This window comes from Scheffersomyces amazonensis, assembly GCF_036850825.1.
Source record: "Scheffersomyces amazonensis strain UFMG-HMD-26.3 chromosome Unknown RJT21scaffold_7, whole genome shotgun sequence".
NCBI classification, from domain to species: Eukaryota; Fungi; Ascomycota; class Pichiomycetes; order Serinales; family Debaryomycetaceae; genus Scheffersomyces; species Scheffersomyces amazonensis.
The window spans coordinates 50,665-66,324 of record NW_027042747.1 but is presented as its reverse complement, the minus strand read 5'-3'; the positions used below and the strand labels follow the sequence as shown (position 1 = coordinate 66,324).

General features: G+C 33.2%; 4 protein-coding genes across 4 annotated transcripts; 1 reads left to right on the top strand and 3 right to left on the bottom strand. All coding sequences in view use genetic code 12, as the record gives it.

The window, feature by feature from the left end:
* Positions 1-688: 688 nt before the first annotated feature.
* Positions 689-1,548, bottom strand: RJT21DRAFT_52872 (uncharacterized protein). Its single transcript, XM_064884945.1, has one exon. It carries the CDS (start codon positions 1,370-1,372, stop codon positions 827-829), a length of 546 nt encoding a protein of 181 aa, XP_064736180.1. The 5' UTR covers positions 1,373-1,548; the 3' UTR covers positions 689-826.
* A 1,441-nt stretch (positions 1,549-2,989) lies between these two features.
* On the top strand, positions 2,990-5,905 carry RJT21DRAFT_122656 (uncharacterized protein). The gene is given in 2 exon segments (XM_064882463.1): positions 2,990-5,266; positions 5,279-5,905. The coding sequence occupies 2 exon segments, from the start codon at positions 3,063-3,065 to the stop codon at positions 5,889-5,891; spliced, it is 2,817 nt and encodes a 938-aa protein (XP_064736179.1). The 5' UTR covers positions 2,990-3,062; the 3' UTR covers positions 5,892-5,905.
* Positions 5,906-6,003: 98 nt separating this feature from the next.
* On the bottom strand, positions 6,004-7,542 carry MKC1 (mitogen-activated serine/threonine-protein kinase; the record flags this gene model as incomplete). Its single annotated transcript, XM_064885601.1, has 2 exons — positions 6,004-6,207; positions 6,238-7,542. 2 exons carry the CDS (start codon positions 7,540-7,542, stop codon positions 6,004-6,006), a joined length of 1,509 nt encoding a protein of 502 aa, XP_064736178.1.
* A 2,331-nt stretch (positions 7,543-9,873) lies between these two features.
* Positions 9,874-11,076, bottom strand: RJT21DRAFT_14 (uncharacterized protein; the record flags this gene model as incomplete). The annotated part of the gene is made up of 1 exon (XM_064883361.1): positions 9,874-11,076. One exon carries the CDS (start codon positions 11,074-11,076, stop codon positions 9,874-9,876), a length of 1,203 nt encoding a protein of 400 aa, XP_064736177.1.
* Between the last annotated feature and the right edge of the window lie 4,584 nt (positions 11,077-15,660).

Here is a 15,660-nt window from a genome sequence, read left to right as displayed (position 1 = left end):
AAGAACTTATCTTTAGAGAATACAAATCCAGATTGGATAGGGAGACAGATATTTGGGATACGAAATATACCTAAGGGGAAACCTCTTTTAAAAAGTTATCGCTTTTAAAAGGTTGGTAACACAGAAATCATCTGGTAGTAAAAGAATTTATAGATTTGTAATGATGAACGACGCCCTAGATTTGATAATCAAGGGAGTGAGTTCTGGAGCAGAACTCTCTATCCAGTGATTCTTAAGCGTAGATTGTAAATTAAGGGAAATACCTGAATTGATGTCACCAACACATTTCTTTATGTTCGGCTGAACTGTTGCACCGCCGCAGCATTGTTTTTTTGCAATATGAGGCGTAATACTAACAGTTATAAGAAAATACAGACACTGTATTAGAGAATGTTATGTATTGTAAATCTAGAGAAAAAAAATTCTAACAAATATATCGGCATTGTCTTAACGATGATATTTGATTTTTATTTTTCAACTTAATGTCTGTGCTGTGGTATTGCGTTCTACGCTGTGCTATGCTAAGTCATCAGTAAGTAGTAAAGTTCTGTTTAAATCCGCTTAGTTACAGATATCGAGCATTGTAGGGTTAGTAACATTGGTTATTCATTTAACAATTATACTGATAATAGGCGCGATCTATCTATTACAGGCGGAGCTCGAATTTCTTCAACAAAAATATTTCATATGCATAATTCCTTGTTAGAGTTATTAATGATGAATTATGTAATAATAGTAATAAAAATAATATAAACTAATAAGCCATACCCATATTCTTCTCCTTCTCTATTCACATCTGGTAATGCAACATTTCCACTAGCTCTATTTAATAAGTAGCAGTGATATATTTGATGACATAGGAGGTAAATACTTCAGTCAAAGTTGAAGTCTTACCACCTCCAATTGGGTAAGTGATTTTGGTTGTAATCTTAGTTGGAATTGCAGTTGGAGAAGTGTAAACACCATGTGCAGTGGTCTTTGCAGTTGTCTTAGCGGTGGTCTTTGCGGTAGTCTTAGCAGTGGTCTTAGCGGTGGTCTTAGCAGTAGTCTTAGCAGTAGTCTTAGCAGTAGTCTTAGTAGTAGTCTTGGTGGTCTTCTGTGTAGTCTTGGTAGTTGAAACAGAAGTGTATTTAGCTTGAACATACTTCACATTGTAAGAAGTTACATAGGCAGTGGAAGTGGTGTACTTACCGTTACCAACTGGGTAAACCCAAGCAGTTTGGTAGACAGATTCAACAACAACAGGTGACAGGTAAGTGTCACCACGCTTTTCAATTTCAACTGGAGCTTCAGTTGGAGCTGGAGCTGGTTGACCAAGAACTCTGGTGACAAATAAAAGGGTAAGGAGTAAATTAAGTAAATTTTGTAACATTTTTAGTCCGATTTGTTTTATATTAGATATAAGATAGGTTATAAGACTTCTATAAATGTCAATCAATTTATCATGAATTTAGGGTGCTTTTATAGAGCAAATTAACGATTTGATCTTTTGGGGATCTTTTGTGGATCTATTACCATAAATTGTTAACATACGTCACTTTTTGATTGTTATAGCCACAATTGGTTCATCATGATATACTTCGTTTATTTCTCTTTCAGAAGTAACCTTGTCCAATCCTTCTAAACCTTAATAAGTACTCAAAAATGCAAATAAAGCATCATAGACCGATGATGACCGAGCCTTTGACTGCGGTTGAGATATCTTGCAGGATCTATGTACATACTTAAAGAAACATAAATAAAGTTTCCATTTGCATAAAGTTGTTCGATGCCCAGCAAAGTTTAATATTAATTGGTACCCAACTGTCGTTCCTTACCAGTAAGTAAGGGCAACCATTATTCCGTTTAGGGCCGAACAATGAAATCCATAGAAAACCGAACTTCTCTTGCATATTGAATCGCTAAATAAAACTTGACTTAAACTTCCATATATGGTCTTAAAGGATTGAACTAATCAGTTAAATGATTTATATGCCTTTACCCAATGTTTGAGGTAAGAATTACCGATAAATTAATAGCATGTACAAATTGATTGTTTATAACCAGTACTGTAATACATAAAAAGTCATGATATTCTGTATTGTGGATGGTCCGAACAATCACGAACATTTTGGATAGATGCAATCGTATCATACGAATTGAACTTCATAGATATTAGAGAACAGAGTGTTACTGTTAACTGCTCGGATATTACGGTAGGGCAGGGTCGGTATATGTATAGTATTAGTAGAGTATTAGTAGAGTAAGACGTACTAGAATTGGTGACAGTGGTAGTAGAGTATGCAAGTTAAGCATTAGCGACAATTACCAGCATTAGCGACAATTACAATGAGCATAATGAGCATAATGAGCGTAATGAGCATAATGAGAATAATGAGCACAATGATAATGTACACTAAAATGACTTTCTCAAAACATTTCTACACCTCTTATAGCCGAATGTCGCAATTAAAATGCTAGTGGCACAATTAATTTGCAACCGTCCCTAATAATGAGGAGTCTTAAAATTAAAAATAATTACCTCGGCTGCATTTTAAGTATAATTAGTGTGATCAGCATAACTACATTACTAACTAGTGAAGTAAGTGTTTCGCTTCGCTGCAAGTATTGTTATATCAAAGTGCAAGTATTGTTATATCAAAGATGTAAAATTGAATACTAGCAATTTTTAAAACTACGTACCGCAGGCTCTATTATGAATGAAGACCATAACATAATAATTTTAATAAAAAATTAAATTGTGTATTTTTTATTAAATAAAAAAATATTACTACCTATGGAATCGTATTGGCGTGAGTACTTCTACACTCTGCCAAAAGATTATTAGAAGAACAACGACATTCAGATTTTAGAGGTGCGCTAATAGTTTGGGAAACTCCATAGAGTCAGTATTGGTCCATTCCCAATTGTACTGCGTCGTACTCACTTATACGCCGCATTATCACCGATAGTAGCGACAAAACCGAAATATTTCCCCTAATTGGACCCCCACCATCACGACCAACCCCACTAAAACCAACACTACCATCACCAACTACCACTGAAAACACCATCAAATCACCATGACACTGACATATGTTCCCACCGAACAATTGCCGGCCATCAATCCCTTTCTCAATACCGTATGTCCCGGTTTCTCCACTCAATTAGATGCCAATATTCACTATAGTCTAAAGGATGAATCATTTAAGAATGGAGAAAGTTCAGTTAATTGGCCATTAAATGGATCAAATCTGTCCTTAAATTCCATAGCCACTCTAGCCGATTCATATTTGAATATTTCACGTCCTTCACTAATTCCTGGATCGAATGAATCAACTACGTATGTATCATTACCATATCATATTACAAATTTATTTAAGAAAGTAGTGAAAAGTAAAGATAAACAAATGGAGGGGAATATTCACATTGGAGCCAATGTTAATCCATTATCTCATGATCCATTCCGAGTCATTAATCTTAATCCTGGATGTTTAACTAGTATGTTAGAGCTCCATCCATCTCGTACTAAGAGTAATAATAATAGTAGTCCTGATCTTTCACGTAATACATTTAATAAACTTACAACTAATTTCAATCGATTTCTTAAAATCGCTGGGAATGCCTCCACTAATACTGTCGATCCATATGCTGACTATTCCAATTTAATTGATGCAAAGAATTCATTAATTGATCGAATAATTGATTATAATCCTAATAATTATTTGGCAGAATTAAGGTCGTTAACTACCACTAAATTACTTATATCATGTCATGTAAATGTCTTGAATGTAATTGCTATTGATGGTAATTCAAATTATAAGTTTACTAAATCAATTAAATGTGATAAGCCCATCTTACCGTATCATGAAGAAGCTATTCAACAACAGCAACAACAACAACAAATTCAAGAACTGTCAGTTCCAAAGGCCACCAAACCAGTTGAATATGAAAAGGTTTATGAAGAACTGTTGTTAAGACTTCAATTCCGTCAGAATTCATTCATTACATCCGTGAAAACTGTCTTGAATAAAGCCAAAGAACCTCTTGTGGTTATTGGATTTGATTCTAGTGAAGTGATTGTAATTAATTTAACTCAATTGAAATTCCGAGTATTTGATGATTTGGGATTCCATCCAGTTGGAGATTCGGTATCTACTCCATCTCGTCCATCAGTATCTGCATTGAATTATTCATCTTCATTTAATCATGTAGCTGTTACTTCACTAGAATTAATTCATCATCATAATTTTGAAATGTTGGTCCTTGTAGGTTATGCTAATGGAGAAGTAATTATTGTTGATCCCTATTCAATTGGTTCTACTACCACTAAAGCTAAGTATACTAAACGGATTGTGGGTAAGGATTCATTTATTACTTACTTTAAGAAGTTTGATCTTAGTCCCTTTACGAAACTGGCTAGTCAAGTTAATGATAATGATGATGATAACAGTCCTAATTATTTGATAGGACATTTCAAATTAAGTTTAAAGGCAGTTACCAGTATAACATCTACTTTACTTTATTCACGATATTCATTAATTGATGAACTGACAAGTCAACCCATGATTATTGCTATTGGTAGTGATGATGGACTTGTACGATTTATTGATCTTATATTTACTCATGATAGAAATTATGGTAAACCTAAAACAACCATACTCACGGATTTAGTTCTGAATTACTTTAATGATGGAATTACTGATATTGAATTTTCTCCTGATTATAGATTTGTATGTATAGTTGGGAAGGGGGATTTAATTGAAATGTTTAAAATGAGTTACTATAATGTTAATGGACTTCTTGCTAAGAACAGTTCGAGTACTAATCATTATTCAAGTACTGATAATATTGGATCAATTAAAGGTAGAAGATCTCGTAGTGGAACTCTTAATAGTGTTGGATCAGCTGGACCTCCAACGGCTGCTAATTTATTTTTATCTCCTATAACTTCAAGTCCAGCTGGTCCAGGACCAGAATCATTACGAGATCATAATCATACTCCAAGACCAAGTACTACTACGACCACCAAAGATTTATATCCTCCATTAATTAAAGAGATCCGAATCGTTGGAAGATTCAAAGGTCATACCAATACCATTCGATCCATTAAGTTTGTCGAGGAAGAGAGTAGTAACAGTAGTTATAAATTGATAAGTTGTGGGTATGATGGTAAAGTAATTGTGTGGGAGTTTGACTATAAGGCCTTACCTAAAGTTAAGCGCAAAGAGGAGCGGAAAGATCGAGGAAAGGATAAAGAAAATAAAGATAAAGAAAAGGATAAAGAAAAGGATAAAGAAAAGGATAAAGAGAGAGGTAGAGATGATATACGAAAGAGAAAGTCTACTCATGTTCCAGGCCTTGGATCAGGTGCATTGGCTAATGCATTAGCTGCTGCGGCTACTCCTAACAGTCCTAAGATTCATGTCCTGCCAGGTCCTGGAACAAGATTAGCCTCTCCTAGTGCGATGCCGTTAAAGACCAGTACCAGTCATCATGGACGTCGAAGGTCTATGAATGGAGTTGATGAATTTGCCAATATGACCACCATATTAGCAGCCACATCTTCCAATACCATTAATGAATCCTTATCAAAACGAAGTTCACGAGTCATGGATGAAACATCAGCTGATCAAATAGAAATCGTTACTTCACTCTATAAATCCCTATTTGATTTACGACTTCGTCGTCATTATCGACAATTCGTTAAAAAGGGAGTTACAGTTAAGTATACTACGATTATACCGCCTATAGTTAATGATAAATTAGTCCCCAGTATTGAAGTCCCCCTTATGAGTTTAGACTTATCGAGTTTTATTGATGATGGAAAGATTGATGGAATTTACGTCGACTCGAATGGATTATGGGTATTTGGTAAAACAGGCGATATATTTAAGTACACGATCCATTAAGGATATATAGAAGATAAAATAAAAAGGCATTAATTACTATATAGTAGTAGAATTGTATTAGTAGAAATGAAATAAACGATGCAGAAGAAGTGTGTAATGAGTAGTTGGAAAGTTAGAGGTACTGATTCCCATCCATCCCAAATCCCAACTCTTCCTCTAATCGCATGAAATCAGCCACCAGCTCAGAGTAAGAGTTGTGATTTAAGTTGGAATACGAGAAGTCATCGAGTTCCTGAGGTTTGGGCATGTTGTAGTCACTGTCACTGAATTGGGGACTTGTGTTTACCGGCACGTTATTGAGGATGTTGTGGTCGTACTGTTGTCTTTGTTGAGCCACTTGGAACACCTGATGTTGTTGTTGCTGTTGTTGTTGCTGTTGCTGTTGTTGTTGCTGCTGTTCTTGGGCCTGTTGTTGCTGAGCTTCAGCCTCTTGAAGCTGCCGTTGTTGAATCTGTACTTGAAGTTGAATCTGTTGTTGCTCTTCAAGAGGTTTACGGACAAACTCACGAAAGTTCCGAACTTCTTCAAGCATCACCTGTTTGATTTCTTCTTCATCTTCCAACTTTTCAAACGAAGCGAAATCAAATTTAACTTGACATACTGGTTCATCTTGAGGATCATGCCAGATCTTGAGATACGAATGACTCAATGCTTCATCGACTGTAATCCGTTTAAATGGATCGAAAGTTAACATCTTCTCCAATAAATCAATAGCATGAGGGTTTGCATTAGGGAATAATTCTTTAAAATCCACTTTTTGCATATGTTCTAACGATCTAACATATTCCAAAGCTCGATGAGAGCTTATCTTTTGTAAACTTTCTTCAGCTGGAGTTCCCAATACAGCAAGAATCTTTAATAGTTGATCGATATAATCTTTACCCCTAAATAAGGCTTTACCTCCTAAAAATTCTGCCAATATACAACCAATTGACCATACATCTATAGCTTTAGTATAATTAGTCATACATAACATGATTTCAGGAGCTCTATACCATCTTGTTGCCACATATTCAGTTAAGAATCCTGCATTCTTTTCAGGATTCTCAGAATAACCTCTTGCTAACCCAAAATCACATATTTTTAATTCACAATCAGCATTTACCAATAAATTACTCGGTTTTAAATCTCGATGTAATACATCAGCTGAATGAATATATTTCAATCCACATAATACTTGATAAATAAATGATTGATAGTGTTGATCAGTTAATGGTTGACCAGATCTGATGATTTGATGCATATCACACTCCATTAATTCTTCATATAAGTATATTTCATTAAATTTACCAGTGATTGGATTGGGGATAACATCTAAATCATAAAGACAAGTAATGTTCTTATGACCTCGAAAGAATTGAAGTAATTTGATTTCTCGAAGGGCTCTCTTACAAAGAATCTTTTTACTAAAAATATTAGTAACTTTCTTTATAGCAACTTGACTCCCAGTACTTGTATTAGAATCGGAACCATCATCATATTGAGCTGCACATACAATTCCATATGCTCCTTGTCCCAACTCTTTAATGACTTTGAAATTCTTATTAATAATGAAGTCTTGACCATAGACTCGACTTACAGATCGGTCCGAATAGAGATTACTAATGTTTCTCTCAATGTCTTGCTGTAGGACATGTCCGGTGGAAGACATGATGGAAAGACGATGGATTTAGGAGTGGAGGGGGTTTAGGTGGCAATTGAAGGGATGAAAATTTGAGATTAAAGTTTCGGAGTTCTGGTGAGTGATCTTCTGAACGAACGGAACTGATTTAACGGTTCTTAATGTTCGGGTTGGTGAAGAAAGTCGGTATTCAGTCGATGGGTAACACGAGATTTAGTCAGATTTTGGGCCAGGTTTTTTTCCCGGATTATTTTTTCGTACTGATTATTTTATGTGCACTTATTTTATTTTTTATTTTTAATTTCGTAATTTTTTTTTCACTTTTCAATTTTCACTTTTCACTTATCAGTTAGAGACCAGTGAAATCAATAATACAATTGTAGAATGTCTAAGTAGTTCTATGAGCAGAAAGTATAGTATGTATATAATGTATATAATTTATAGTGTAGAGTATGTAGTATTCACCAATTGACTATAAAAATATTGTGGAATGGAATGCAATGGATTGGAATGGTAGTTTGGTGTAGTAATGTTCGTAACTCTACTGATATATATATATCAATTATACAATTAACACATACTACATTGTCTAAATCGAATCATATTTATAGTTTAATATGAATTGGATTCTACTCCTGAGTTTAGTAATAATTTACATAAGATTAAGGCACATTTCATCTTTCAACAGTACGTAATATAATAATAATAACAATAACAATATAATAATAATAATAATAATAATTATCAACGTATGTATGTACCGGCTAAGTGGAGTATATTTAGAAACCTATCAAGCTAATAATAATAAATAATTCTCGTAGTTAAACAATAGAATCTATCCAACGGTATTCTTTTAAAGTATTCCTATTTTGCTCAGGAACGGCTCTTTAATGCATTAATTTATATATAGCAATTTGTAATTATCTTAACCAGCAAATAGCTTGATTAATTAAAATTTAAAAAAAAATATTTTACTCATAATCTACCTTCCATTTTAGGTTAATTTAATTTCATGCAACTCTGGGGTTAAAAAAGTGGTACTTCTACATGGCTTATTATTAGAGATATTCCTATACGTTTTCATCTAGTTGCGAAATATTTCATCCACTGAAGGTTGAACAGTCAACTGGACTGTCAAGTTCTAACTTTAACAAATAAGCCTTACGCTTATCACTTCAATCTCAACTACTTCTAATTAGTACTAAACGTAAATGTAAATATAACTTAATCTAATTCAATGCAAATATATTAACCCCAAAACTATCTAATTTCCCGTTTTCTATTTTTAGAAGTTGATCGTATATAATTTATTCTACACATGCGCACTGTATATAATAAAAATAATTCCTTAATTATATCAGTAGATTTTCCTTTTTAATCGCATTTTGTGCACTATTATAGGTCAGAATAGCCGTACCTGCTAAAGAAATAATGAGGAGGAACTAATGGGCTTCTGTTAATATGGCTCCAAATACATAAAGAATTTCGGACTCACTGCCAAGAGACGTTTCGGTACAGAAAAAAAATTACAATTGAGTGTGAAAATTTACTCTTGGTAACTACTGGAATGAGCTGTTGGATTATGTCATAATATGCCTCATCTTTACCGGAGTATCAAATCAGTACAATTGTGGGGGATCCTACTGAAAAGTTTTCTCGACGAGATCAAAACAATCGTTGAGATTGAGATCGGAAATATTATCTGACATCCCCACCCACATAGCAAATAAAAGGAAAGAAAAGAAATGAAAAGTCGTAACTATAGTTTTATGTAATGTTAAATGTAGGGGTAGAGAAGAAAATAAAATAACCAGCTGAGCCATCGGGAAACGACTCAAATATTCTCTATATCAAAACAACAACCTGAGTCAACGTAAACACATGGTTCCATCAACGAATTTCACCTTTTAAAAGATGTATGATGTAATACGGCGATCTACCAGATTAGAAAAAAAATACGACGCGGAAAAACTACGTTACATATTTTGTTTAAGCTTTAATTGTTAGGTCAAGAAACATCGCTTGTCATGAATAGAAAGATTATGTTCTATTAATAATATTAGTACTTGCTTAATTGCTTAATTGCTTAATATAGCTGATCATCGACAGTTTAGAGAAGCTTCTTAAACTCAATCTGTTGGAGAACTTTATATGTGCGGTTCTACTTGCTGATTATTTTCTTTTGTAAATATATGCATCACTCTAAAAATAGCTTTTATATATATACATATAAACATCTCGAAATATGTATAAAAACTATTTGTTTTTTTGTCAAATGAAAAAATAATAAAATAATAAAAATAAAAATCTATGTAAATATCTATATTGCCAATAAGCAATGTGATTGGTTGAAACTTATATTTAATAACCATTGGATTTGGCCCAATTAGTCAATTCGGATAATCCATTGACAATGTCATCTCCCGAATTCCCAAACCCAATACGGATAAAACCTTTATTGCCGTCAAAAACTTCTCCCGGAACACATAAAGTTGCGTGAGTTTCAGCCAATTCACTACAAAGTTGGAAAGTGTCCAAATTTGGAATATTAATTTTAATAAAACATGTAGTACCTCCATTAGGTTTTATCCAAGAAAACAATCCATTGGATCTGGTAATAAATTCCTCTAATACTTTTAAATTTTTAATACAAAGGTCGTAATTCCTCTTTAAGATTACTTCATAGTTCTCAAGTGCTAAAGTGGCTACTAAATCATCCACTAATGATACACTAATTGTGTTATAATCACGTTTAGAAAATAAATCGTAAAGCAATTCTGCATTTCGAGTTACGATCCAACCCAATCGTAATCCAGCTAGTGAGAATGCCTTAGAACTAGATCCTGTTGAAATTGTCTTTTCATACCCGTAATTTACAATGGATTTTGGCTTATCTCTATCATCTATTGAATGATACAATGGGCGATACACCTCGTCACACATCAACCAAATATCACGAGATTTACATATCTCAACGATCTGTTCTACAGTCTTATATTTCCAAACTACTCCGGTGGGATTATTTGGATTATTTATAACTACCAATTTCGGTGAATTGGTATCAATTAATTTAGTTAATAAATCAAGATCAGGCTGATAGCTATCTTCAAACTTCAATTCGAATGGGATTACATTATCCTTACTTTGAGAAAACACGCCTGGAACACTGGATAATTGTTGATACGTTGGACTCACAACCACAATTTTATCATTAGGATTGACTATCGAATAGAATGTTAAAAAATTGCCACCAATTGCACCATTTGTAATGACAATATTTTCACCAGTAATTGGTACTTCTGCATAATCTTGATTATATATCTTGCTAATTGCATTTTTTAAACGAGGCGACCCCTTTATGTGACCATATGTTAATTTTGTATTAAATAGAGCATCATGGAATTGCGATTGAAGTCTGTGCTTGTCACTTTCGTCTTTCGAAATCAAATCTAATAATTGGTTAATACTAATGGATTCCGAGCATGTTTCCCCCATATTATTTTTAATGTTGGTTTCATATTTGTCCATGAACTGTTCAACAGCAAAATCGTCTTGTTTGACCATTTCAGATACACCTAGGTTTGAATGTTGTATGTATTGACAAGTTGGGATTAATTTTTCAATATTTCAATAGATGGCAAAAATAGGTGGGTTGATACTGCTTCATGCTCGCTCACTGTTGCCTTCAACTTTTAGGTTTTAACCGAGCAAGTAACGCCGACAGCCCAAAATTAGTCCCCATTTAAATGATGCAAATTACAGGCTATTATAAACGGTCGATCAAGATATCTTCACGTACGTTAGAGTATTATAGCGTGCTACTAATGAGCCTCATGTGGTGCAGATCTCCGATTTTTCAACTGGTCCAATTTTCTGTATCCAAACTTTTTCAATAACCTTTTTAAGCGTTCGCATAAATCTTCTTGTGACTATACAAAGCATAAATTTATAATTAATGTAGACCCACATGGTGCTAAGATCTCAATTGAATAATGTTATAATTATTTTAGTTCAATTACATTCCAAGTTCAAAAAGACCTTTAGCTGATGAAGTGCAGAGTGCATAACTGTGCATTCGATTAGACAAGCTGCATGAACAAAGCAAAATGTTCAAAGCAAATAATTTAAAACATACAGGGGGCTGATAAATGTAATAGCGTTGCAGCATCACTAATACAGTACAACATATTTATAAATGCAGTGGTACATAAAAACTTACTAGCCAAAATAGAACAAATGGCTATAAAATAAAAACAAAAAAATACTAGTGATAATTAAAGATACGGCGGACTACATTCATGTGTGGCGGTATACGTACATTAACATACACTGAGCTTGAGTCACGACCGTTTTTCATATTGTACTCTTCAGTGCTTATTAGATGCCCGTTATTTGTGTAACATGATATAATAATTGCTAATATGGTGCACTTTTTAGCGATCTTATCCCTTGACAATTATGTGATCCATATGAATCTGGCCGTTCATGTAGTAATGTTAGAGTTTCTAAGTCATCTCTATATAATTATAGAAATTAGCTCAAGCATATGAAAAATATTGAGAAATTTTTGTTAATTTATAAAAAAATAAACTTCATTGTATTGCCGTGAGAGTATTTGTTTCTCCAACATTTGGACCTTATACTTTTAAAGAGCCAATAGATTGTGACCCTTAGGTTATAGCTTGCGGACCAAAATCTGCTACCCGAACCGTATCGTATCTGTCAGCTGGGGCACGCAACTTTCATTGCTGCAACAGTTATACGCCTCACTTTTTGTATGCATAGATCCAATTAGGGGTTTTTGTTTAAGCATATCTTATTTTACACCTTTAATCGAGTCTATATTAATTGAGGAAAGTTTAACAATCCATGGGCTTTCTTGTCCTTCCATTTATATCTAATAGAGTTGTTCAATAACATTTGAACAAGGACGGATTTAACGATGCGATGAATTCTTGTCAAAGCGGAGTTCGGCCATTGACATTAAAGAGTCTGATTGAATTTGGGTATATATTGCTTAAAAAATAAATGATTAAATTTGGAGAAAATACAACTACAAAAGAACGTGAAATTAGCGATTTCAGTATAGGCGACCCAATACAAACCAGTCATGTTAATTTCTTATTGTTTTTAAAGGTGTTTGAAAACTAGTCACGATTGGGATTAAGATTCAAACCAATTAATAATATAACTTCAAGCAATAGATAAAAATCTCAGGGACATCTGCCTTAAATTGTAGTACAAAATGATAGTAAATTGATGTTCAATATGTGTGCAGCACCTATATTTTAGGAAACTAACTAGCCGTTTTTAAATTCACAGGCCCCTTAGCCCCTGTTTTCAAACTGATTCGTTGATCATTAATTTGAAACAGAGATACTATTACCGGCATTTATGAATATCGTGCAATGTTATCACTTATCGTGCCATTTGCGCTTTTGAATAGTGATGATCCAGAAATAAACAATACGTAATTGTGAAACTGAGATCGTCAATAAATGTAAGTGAAATACGCACTCAATGCATAATTAAGTATGTTACCAAACTACAAGAGCATTTTAAGAAGGGTACCGAGACCACAATGAGTGGAATCAAAAGTCATGAGTAAAATGCTACATGGATTTACGGTTAAATATTTATTAGAAAATCTCTTGTAAATTTCTTGTTCTTCGAAGGTATTTTTTGGTCTTTTGTAGTATGTGATGATGCTGCCATGATGCTGCGAGTTTGTGCATGTAACATACGATTATTGATAGCTTTGACAGAATCTTTTTCTTTCTTTCAGGTGTTGGACTGAATGTGACCAGTTATTGGATTGAATTAAATATTGTTGTAAAGTTCTTTTATACTAATTATTCTTTAATTATAATTATATTGCCGTGTTCGGTTCTTCTAGCCCAGAAAGCCAATAAAAAATAAAGCGGAGGAATTATTTTTAGAACTGTACGGGGACCTCCCCGAGACGTATGAGATGCATATCCAAAAGCTAAAAAAAAAAAAACTTGATGTATAACTTTAGCATTAGAAATCAAATATTATAGAATTATGGTTAGGAGTACAAGGCAAATTACCTTTGAACGGATATATAGACTAGCTCATACCAGTAATGCATTTCCGGTGGCTATTTTACGGAGATATTTATTTATCCGTAATTCTATTTTCAAGCAGATGGAATAGATATCCGTCATTTTCTGATTATGATTGCTGTAATAAACTCTAATACGATAGATTTCAATATTTAGAATTTCATAAAATTCATAAGGTGATGTAAGTTTCTCTTCTATGATCACAAAGAAGTCACCAACTTTGAAGATCATGTGGCTCAGAGTGAAACAAGGCAATGACTCTAAATGCCTCTTGAAATGTTAGAGCTAGGAGTCTTCGTTGACAGGTACGGCTTAATCTCAATTCAGACCTTAATATTACTGGCATTTAGAGTCAAAAGATGCAATTCGAGTCAAGAAATCAAGTTGTAGATATTCGTTGAACTTTATGTGCTAACAAAAATCAATGCAATGTTACATTTTTCGGCTAGTAGAATGTTTCCTCAAGTTAGTTTCTTTTTTTGCCGATGCGACAGATACAGATTTTCAGTTAAGAAGATACACCAATGGCTGTGCTTATTCGTTAGATATGTTTAATGGTCCAACAGAAATCAAATGAAGTAAGTAGTCTGTTTAGAACTAAACAACTTTTAAGTTTAAGGAAAACGTCAAAAATAGCAACTACATTAAATTAATAATACATATGAATTCACGGGCTCATAGGCGGTGACGCCCTTTGAACACCAGAATGCATAAAAAACCCAGAACAAAGAAATAGAATGGCAAAAATAAATTTGAATTGTAAATAATATCATAAATTTGCACTCCAGGCATTGAGCGCAATATCGTATGCGGGTAAAGCTGTAAGCGCTGGTCTGCATTTTTTTCCGAGTTTTACATATACCCATACCAATTACAACCATATAAGCTAGATGGCAGCGAAGAATTCGACAAAAGAAACGAAAAAAATAATTACAATAATGCCAATACGTTATATTATGGTGTAGCCAAGGGATAAATACCTCAGATCACGATTTGTGCAATCAGAGTTACAGTAGTTTGGCCACGATGAGGGGCATTTTAGCAACAAAAATAAGCGAAGTTAAGTCTATAATTAACTTAGAATATGTTTTTATTAATTTAATTGTAAGGTAAGGAATTAAATTAGAACTCATTCAAGGGTTTTAGTAACTGCCAAACAAATAGGTTGAATGAGACAAAATTGGTAAGCCTCCATATAAGAGTTAGTCCATGATTTAAGTCCATTATATTTCATTCTATAGTTTAAATTAATTAATCAGTGACTAACAAAAGAAATTCTAAAATTATAATTAGTTTAACTTATTTCAAGTGTAACAGTAAAACAATGAAGACAACGATATCCTTTCAGCTTGCAAAAAGCTTATCATTGGCAACAAAAAAATAATGTGAAATAAAAAATAAAATTGAAAGTGACTGAAATAACATTAAAGGGAAAATAAAAATAAAAGACCAAAAAAAAAAGCCAAAAAAAAATAATAAAATTAATATACAGTAAAATAATATGAAGGTCCCGAAAATCTGTAGGTGCACGTCTGGTTTCAGGCCGCTATAATAAAATTTAAAGTCTAAATTGAGTCACTGTAATTGAGCTCAGATTTACTAGTTTAATTTAACTTTTCTTGTATAAATTTCTTTTCATTAGATCCCAATTAGTATAGCATTGATAGATGAAGGTTCAATATATAAATATAAAATCACATCCAATGTTTAAGAATTTTAAGCTTTGATTTTCGTTCTCCTCTTTTCTGAAGGATCTGACAATTCCTATAGTCTTTTTTTGGTAATTATTTGTAGTAATAGAAGCTCGTTATAGACTTTGCAGTCGAACTTCAGTTCCAAGACATTAGCGCAAATACATTTCCTTTAACTAATCCAATTCCATCAAATAAATAACGCCACCAGTCACGAATTGTATCATAATTGTATCATCTATCCTTTTTAATTTTACTTTTAATTAATTTACATTTACATTTCCATTTATATTTATTTAAATTTAAAACAATTCATTGAATTCATCCCAATAAAAACTCAAATTGCGCCAATCCTCAATTGGTGTTAGTTT